Source organism: Vigna unguiculata, chromosome 1 (assembly GCF_004118075.2).
Source record: "Vigna unguiculata cultivar IT97K-499-35 chromosome 1, ASM411807v1, whole genome shotgun sequence".
NCBI classification, from domain to species: Eukaryota; Viridiplantae; Streptophyta; class Magnoliopsida; order Fabales; family Fabaceae; genus Vigna; species Vigna unguiculata.
The window spans coordinates 10,769,202-10,777,933 of NC_040279.1; the positions used below are offsets into that span (position 1 = coordinate 10,769,202).

At 28.8% G+C, this 8,732-nt stretch overlaps 1 protein-coding gene across 1 annotated transcript; it reads left to right on the forward strand.

Moving 5' to 3' along the window:
• Window positions 1–2,702: 2,702 nt before the first annotated feature.
• Window positions 2,703–4,569, forward strand: LOC114177203. Its single transcript, XM_028062464.1, has 2 exons — window positions 2,703–3,207; window positions 3,913–4,569. The coding sequence occupies exons 1-2, from the start codon at window positions 2,915–2,917 to the stop codon at window positions 4,391–4,393; spliced, it is 774 nt and encodes a 257-aa protein (XP_027918265.1). The 5' UTR covers window positions 2,703–2,914; the 3' UTR covers window positions 4,394–4,569.
• The last annotated feature ends 4,163 nt before the right edge of the window (window positions 4,570–8,732 follow it).

Sequence of the window (8,732 nt, forward strand, 5' to 3'; positions counted from 1 at the left end):
CCTAATTTTACTAATTTGTTTTCCTTATAATATATATATATATATATATATATATATATATTTTATATATACTTATTTATTTTTAATTTTTCATTAATTAAATTCTTTTTTCTGTGATACTTTTAAATGGATAGTACATCATTATAAAAAATAGTAAATAATTTTGTGAAAAGGAAAAATTAGTACGCGGGCAATACTTTCCTGTATTTAGTAAAAATAAATTGAATTTACATTTAGTTTATTTGTATTAAATAAAAGGCCAATATATCTTATAAGCTACTCTTACCAAATATACTCTAAGACATATTCTTTTGTTTAGTACTCTAGAATAAAATTTATGTAATTTGTTAAGGCAAAGAAAGGTCACAATTGATAATTTTATTATTTAAAAAGTTATACTACAAATAAAAATTTTATTAATCGGATTTCTTTTACAAAAATTACTATTTTTCTAAAACTTTTTTCTTTTTAAAAAAACCTTTTCTTCCTTTTCACTAGATTGTTGACCTTATTTGTTGGAGAATCAAAAACTATATAAGAGATTACTGTAGAGAGCTCTCAATATACATCTAATAGATTATAATTTAAAATAGAATAAGTTTATCTTTTATTTCTTTTTGAGTTAGTGTTGTAATATCCCGGTTGGATATTACTAATTTTTATAAAATAAAAGTAAAAAATAACTACAAAACCTCATTTATTATAATGTCATTTCCAAAATGCGAGAAAAATTTAAAACATTTATTAACTTGTCTGGATATAAAACTTCAAGTTCCAATACCAAAAATATAATTCCATAAACCAACAAAAGTACTATTCTCAAATACATAAAAAATCAAACAATAATAAAAATTCCATAAAATAATCACCCAAGCTAGTCCTTCTCCGGCTCTATGCCTTACCAGCATCACCTGCAACACCATCTGCTCTCATATAACGCATTACACGATCGTGGCCAAACACAAGTAAATAAGGTAAGCTAACATATAAACACACACACACACACACATCGCTGGTTGATTTTGCGTCGGATATTGAATAGGCATGTCAAAGCAGGATAGACCCATCGGGCTGGTCCTCCAAGCTGTTAACAAAGGGCAGGTTGAGTTGAAGTTTCCAACCTGCCAATCCGCTATGGCCCGACCCGCCTAATCCGTCAAATTGGCGAGCCAAAGACAGGTCAGCTCGTCTTGGCTTGGTAGCCCTTTTTTTTTAAATTTTTATGTTTACAAATTAAAAATAATTAAAAAAAAGTAAATAAACATTTTATATTATATATACAAAATTTTTTATATATAAAAAAATTTTATAAAAAAAAAGTAACAGGTCAGCCCACTGGCTCAGTTTGAAGCGGGCGCGAGTTGTATTGTTTAACTTGTTTTTTAGTGGCGGGCCAGTTCAACTCGACCTATTTTGCCACTCCTAATGTTGAATGGTGAACTGTATGAGATGAAAGGCATGATAAAACTTTATAAAAATAAATAAGCTTATATCCTTATGTTTGTTTGTTGTTTGTGGTTGTCCACTACTATGATATTATGTTATACATTAGCATATGTGAGAGATGAGTAGAATGAGAGATTGCTTAGAAGAATTGTAATGTGTAGTAGTGTTGTAGTTTCATATATACATATGTTTGTCTTGTTATATTCCTCCTAGTACTCGAGAGAAATTTAGTCTTTATCAAATTTTCTTTAATTAAACGAAAAATTGTAAATACAATAAATATATATATATATATATATATATATATATATATATAATATGTGATTATTTATACTTAATACCTTACTCAAATACTCTAGTTTAGTAGTGTGATTTTATTAATTTTGAGTGTTACATAATTGTTATCAATTTATTATTATTTAACATTAAATAAAAGAAAAAATATGTTTTTTCTTAAATCAAATTCTTTATAATATAATATGTTTTAATACTTTGATTTCCTGTTTTGTACAAATATCATCTAATCAATATTTTGATGGGTCAGAATAGGTGTATAAATATAATTATTATCCACAAAAAATAAAGATAAAACACAAATTTTATAAGTATCAAGAATATATGTTAGTATGAACTTTTACGTTGAAGGGACACTACGAGTATATACCTACATTCACTCTTATTTTTCCTATCTTAAATATAGGATATATATATATATATATATATATATATATATATATATATATATATATATATATATATATATATATATATATATATTTGATTGCAATGAAACTTTATTTTATGAGAATGCTATTATAAGAAAATGGCTAATAAATAAAAATCAAGTTGGAGAAAAATAAATAAATAGAACATATCCAAAATTAATTATTGAAGAAAGAATATGGATCATGTGTAAACGTAGAAACTAAAATTTCGAAAATAAAAGAGCACCAAAACTGTGGATCTAAAATTACAACTTAGTCTAAATTTTAAAATAAAATAAACTCAAAATTATCAAATAAGGTATGAATGTATATAACTAGGCAGAACAGTACATTTTTAACACATATTTTTACTAATTAAAATTTATTAAAAACAATAGATATCGTTGAGTAAAAACAACCCAAATGTATAAATTCCAAAAACATAAATAATGTGTCAATACCCACGTGCCATTCCAATATATCCTTTTTGAAATAAATTATTAGATTATTACAAAATACGAGGGTGAAAGCTCAAAATCGGCAACATTTGTATTCATCTAAATTTCATGGCTACGTTGGAAGCCACAAACTCCAAAGCAAACATCGAAATTAACAACAGCCTCAATTTGCATCATCAAACTCTCACACACACAAATCCCTCTTCTCTCTCAAACACACACAAATCTCTGTTCTTTCTAACACAGAGACAAATGAAAAGCTAACAATATCTTTAGCAACAAAACCATTGAGAATTACTCAAAGCCATGGCTTTTCTCCTTCCCAACCTTCAACCTTCCCTCTTAGCCCAATCCAAATCCAAAGACAAATCAAACCTTCACCAAAACCAAACTCTCTCACCTCAAAAACCCACTTCTCACTTCCCCCTATCTTCTTCCTCTCTCCATGCTTCCACTGCACAAGTTGCACAGCTCAGCACAACACAAGACAATAAGCACCCAAAGGATGAATTCTACCTCAACCTTGGTCTTGCTGTCAGGACCATACGTGAGGACCTTCCTTTGATCTTCATCAAAGACCTTAACTATGACATTTATAGGTATCTTTCTCACCCCATGTGCCCTTCTCTTCACTTTCTTTGGTCTCTGCTGGTTTTTTCCCCCACTTTTAGACACGATTCAAATAGAGTACTCATCCCTTTGTAAATATAATTGTCAATTGAAATTTTCTTTCGTTCTTCATATTGCTCGTTAAATTTGGTTTTGGTTAGCCACATAAAATGCTAAATTTGAAGGATTCTTGAGAAAGGATGAAAGAAGTAATCTCAGTTGCTAACAAAAAATCATCATTTAATTTTGTGTGGATGTATATAACAAACCCTAAATGCATTTTTATATACCATTGCAAAGACAACCATGCTTGTTTACTCTCACTTTTTTCATTTTCTAGAATTGGATACAATTAATGTGGTTTTCTTCCCTTGTTTTTTATATATATTGAGTAGCTTGTTAGAGAAAAAAAAAAGCAGGGGATTAAAACTGAACAGTGAAGCATTTTGCAATATTAGTTGAAGGGCAAAAGGTCCAACAAAATGTATACATCAGAAAAGTTATCACAATTATATATACTGCATGCTTGGAAGGGGGGTTCCTTGTCAAAACTTTTATGGAATTCCAAAAGTAATCCAAATATATAGCTAAAACTGTTATAGGTGTAATGTGATGTATCTGAGTTATATCCTTTTTCTTCTATTGAATGTTATTACTATTTTAAGGAGGTTTTCACTAAGATTTGGTAATTTCAGGGATGACATAACATTCATGGACCCCATGAACACATTTACAGGGATTGATAATTACAAATTGATCTTCTGGGCATTGAGGTTTCACGGCAAAATCTTGTTTCATGAGATTGCACTTGATGTGTACAGGGTGTGGCAGCCTTCAGAGAATGTGATATTGGTGAGGTGGAACCTTAGGGGAGTGCCAAGGGTTCCATGGGAAGCCAAAGGAGAGTTTCAGGGCACTTCAAGGTACAAATTGGACAGAAATGGCAAAATTTATGAACACAAAGTTGATAACTTGGCATTCAATTTCCCACAGAACATTAAACCAGTTTCAGTTTTGGATTTGGTAAGAGCAAGCCCTGCAAGTCCAAATCCTACATATTTGTGGGGTCCTGTTGACTCCTACTCTTCATGGATAGCCTTTTACAAGGCTGTTAGGGAGACATTGGATCAAGAAGGGAGTTTGCTCCTACAAGATGGTTTAGCTACATGTTCATAGCTAGGTATAAATATGATGAATATTTGTTCTGCTGCATAAAGTGGTTTATCTTCAAGGAAAAGAGTGTATATAGATAGGCAGGGATGAAAAAAATGAAAACTTTGTTGTTTGGAGGAAATGGGGATTCATATGTTTTGTTAGCTTATACAAATGATGATATATATCTATTGCAGTTATCGTCTGAAATTCTAATTTCTTTTGGACTATTATTGGTCTGATGCATACACCAGATTTCATTCTCCACGTGAACGTAGACCACACTCGGTTGCTTTTAATTGACAAAGAACTCGTATACCTACTTTTGACAATAATAAAACCTAAAGCAGTATCCACATTTTTGGAATTGTGTATAAAATATTATAACAATTGAGTGTTTTCATCTCAGTTGTAAACATAATGTTTGAACGAAGAGTGTGCATTTGTAACCTAGAAGTGAAAAATGTTACTTGGGCTCAACAAATGTAATGAGTGGAATGGCTATGATAGTCCTCAACACATCAAAATGTAAGTCATGTTAGTCCCAAGGACATAAAAAAGTGTTTTTTTAGTACATGAAGTGATTTGAAGTTAGTGAGAACGTTCGAACAGTGGATATTTTCTTGTAACAAAATGTAATTAAAAGTAACTCTATCATTTACATTCGTTTTAACTTCGGCGAATATGGTCTGCGGAGGATTTTTAAACGATGGGGCAGAGTACAAGATATTTTTCATTTGTAGACAAATGGGTCCTAGTTAATCTTCACAGATATTGTAAGAATAAAGGTAGGATTGGAAATGTGACTGAAAGGGGGTCAAAACAAGGGTATAAACGAGTCCGGAAAAATAGTTTGGTGTAAGAAGGAACAGAGCACTACGTACCACAAGGGGTGATGGAGAAGAAAAGAGAGCTACGTATAAGGGTAGTTTACCATATCTTTATGTTTCCAAAAATGATATGAAAAGGCTATTAGTAGGGATGACAACTAGGCGGAGCGGGGACAAGTTTCGCTATTCCATATTCATCTTGTAGAAAAAATTAATCCTCATTCCCATCCTCATACCCAAACTTAACAGGTATCAAACTTTTGTCTCGTTCGCATTCCCACCATTAGGTAACAAGTATAATCTCATTCTCATACCTGTTTTCTTAATACTTCACTATTAATTTTAATTAATTTTTATAAAATAATAAAAAATTACAGTAAAGTAAACATAATATTATCAAATATTCAATATTAGGAAGATGATTATTTTTTCAATATCAAATACTTTGAAATAAATTATAATTGTTTACATTTTAAATTAGAATACCAAATAAAATTCAATGAGAATCAAAACATTTATTAAATTTGCAAACATTAATCAAACCTGTTGATAAAATTTAAAAATATTTTTTTTAAAATATAAAAGGAAAACAAATATTCAAATTAAAATATATTTTAAATATTTGTTTACTTCAATTTTTTAAATTCTAATGAATCTTTTTTTATACACTAATAAAAGTTATTATACATCACTTGATCAAAATAACGCAAAGAACAAATAATAAAATTTTAACATAGATCTTGTATCTTTTGAACTCCAATATATGTTGGATGGTGATAAAAAAATATTCATGGCAATTACATTAAATTTTATATTATAGTAAATAAAAGTTATTTATACAATTATAGTAAAAAAATTACAGTATGATTGATAATTAGTTAGAAAATAAAAAATAATTAGATAAAATATATCGAAATAGTATTGTACATGATGAAAATAAATAACAAATAAAAATATTAAAAAATTAGCAAATGTGTGTCTTATAAACAATTTGAGAGACTATTAAAAGAAATCGCACGAAGGAAAAAATAAATGTATAATTAAGGGTATGATAAGATGAAAAATACCTTAGAGATCTAAGAAATCTTTTCAAATATCAACATATACTCAATGGTTGAGAACTAAAAAAAATTGTTTTAGCAAAACAAAAAAAATTCTTCCAATGAAACAAAAGTTAATAATAAGTAAATAATTTTTTTATATTACCTAATAAATGGAAGGTTTATACTATTAAACACTTAAATTGAGAATATTAAACATTCTCGCGTGAAAGAAAAATATACAATAAAAAAATATTAAAAAAATAATAAAAATATTCAAATGTGAGACATAAAAAATTTTTAATTGACACACATCATTTTAACATAATTACATAAAAGTTATGATAAAATGAAAAATATATTGGATGTAAATGAGTTTCATGACAAACCAAATAATTAGAAGAAATAAAAAATAGAAAGTATATATATATATATATATATATAGTTACTTAATTAATTATGAATATTTTAATAATTTAAATAGAGACGGAGATATGATGGGGATAATGTACATCCACATACCCATCCCCATACCCAGTTGAGAAAGTCAAGGATTCCCCATACCCATACCTAGTTAATGCGAGGATTCTTCGTCCAAACGGGGACAAGTTCGGACAAACCCACGAGGGAGAGTTTATTTGTTGTCTCTAGGTATTAGGAGAGAAGAGAAAAAGGCCGAGTATCCACTCACACGAAGACATCCAAAAAAGGGAAAAGGTTGCTACAATAGAATTTAGGTAAGAATCTTACGCAAATCTTAAAACTTAAACTATGGAAAGTATAGAACTCCAACTATAGAATAATCAAAGTAAAGAATAATATGCTAAGAAACATATGTTCAAATATCATCTTGATCCAATGGTTAACGAAACAGAAATCCTATTTTTCCCAAATGACCCAAACTAGGAAAAACTGGGTGGCACTCGGCATTGTGAAAGTGGTGTCTGATAGTATATGAGAATACTAAACTCCCTCTTTAAGCTTTGATTGAATAATTTAACATCTCTTAAGTTAATCTTACTTAAAAAACCTCTTAATACTTAGAAATTTCAGGTTTTTAACTCAAGTAGTATTAGATTACGCAGTTAACCTATGTTTTAATGCTTCCTTAAACTCAATTGCATATAAGTTACATATTTAAATGCTAGTCTCCACTAAAAGATCAATTCCACCATCTAGGATCACCAAGCATGCCACAACACCATTTATCACAACTTTAATATATCAAATAATACAATACCAAGGCTTAACAAATTTAACACATCATCTAATCAACACAAATCAGATTAATCAATAATCACCAGCTCAATATCACACATAATTTTATTCACAACAAACAATTAGAACAAAGCTCAACATGTAAAAGTTAAAATTAGCTTCCATCACCTAACAAGACAGCTCAAGACTACTTTAAGATCCCAAACCATCTTTAAACTCATAGGATGTTCTATCTACATATAGAAACACCACAAGAATGATCATACCATACCATTATTATCATTGATCAAAAGAGACTCACATTGATGACTCTAAAGACACATGTAGACAAAGAAAATCAAGGACAAACCGATTAAGCCAGAAAACAAAGGAAGAAAACCAATTTACTCAATAGGGAGAAATTGATCGGTTAACCTTGTAGAACTTGATGTCCTGATCATAGAGGCGGTCTCTAATAGTCAAACAAATGAGCCAGCAGATAAGAAACTTGGAGAGATGGGAGAAAACCCTATAAAAGTGATTTATAGAGAGACGATTATTTTATATAAAATGAAATTCAACTATAAGAAATATTTATATAGCTTAAACTTTTTATAGTTAAAATATTGTAGTGTTCTCTTTTTATAAAAACCACCAATTCTCTTAAGCCATTTTCTATGTTCTTAGAATAATAATACAAAAAATAATAATAATAATAACAACAACAACAACAATAATAATAATAATAATAATAATAATAATAATAATGACAATAATAATTATAGTAAATAAAATAATAATAATAATAATAATAATAATAATAAACTTATTATTATTATTATTATTATTATTATTTGTTGTGTTGGTCCCACGTGCAATAAGGGAAAGAGTGAAAATACACAAAAATCAAAGAACCTTTATGTAGAGGTCAAATTTTCAAGATGTTTTGGTAAATTGAAGTGACATTTTCGTAAATCAAGAAAAGTGATGCAAAATGACAAAAAACCCAAATGACCCAACATATTTCACACAAGTAAGTAGGAATATTTTAGTCAATAAAATAGTATTTGAATGTAAAATGATGGAATAACCAAATGAAAGGGCATCTGTCAAAGTACACAAAAACTGCAAATTTGAGAGAGAAATTAGCGAGGAAAAACATTTTTCACTAATTTCTCACTTTCTAGCGAGGGATCAATGACAAAACAATTTTGTAACTAATTTTAGAGGGATTAACAACAAAGAATTTCGTAGTTAATTTGGGAGGGAAATTGGCTACAAAAATTATTTCTCATT

Excerpts from the sequence above, each read along its gene's own strand:
- LOC114177203 (XM_028062464.1), top strand. The coding sequence starts at position 2,915 with ATGGCTTTTCTCCTTCCCAACCTTCAACCTTCCCTCTTAGCCCAATCC. Across the intron at positions 3,208-3,912 it reads CTTAACTATGACATTTATAG|GGATGACATAACATTCATGG; the intron begins GTATCTTTCTCA and ends TGGTAATTTCAG.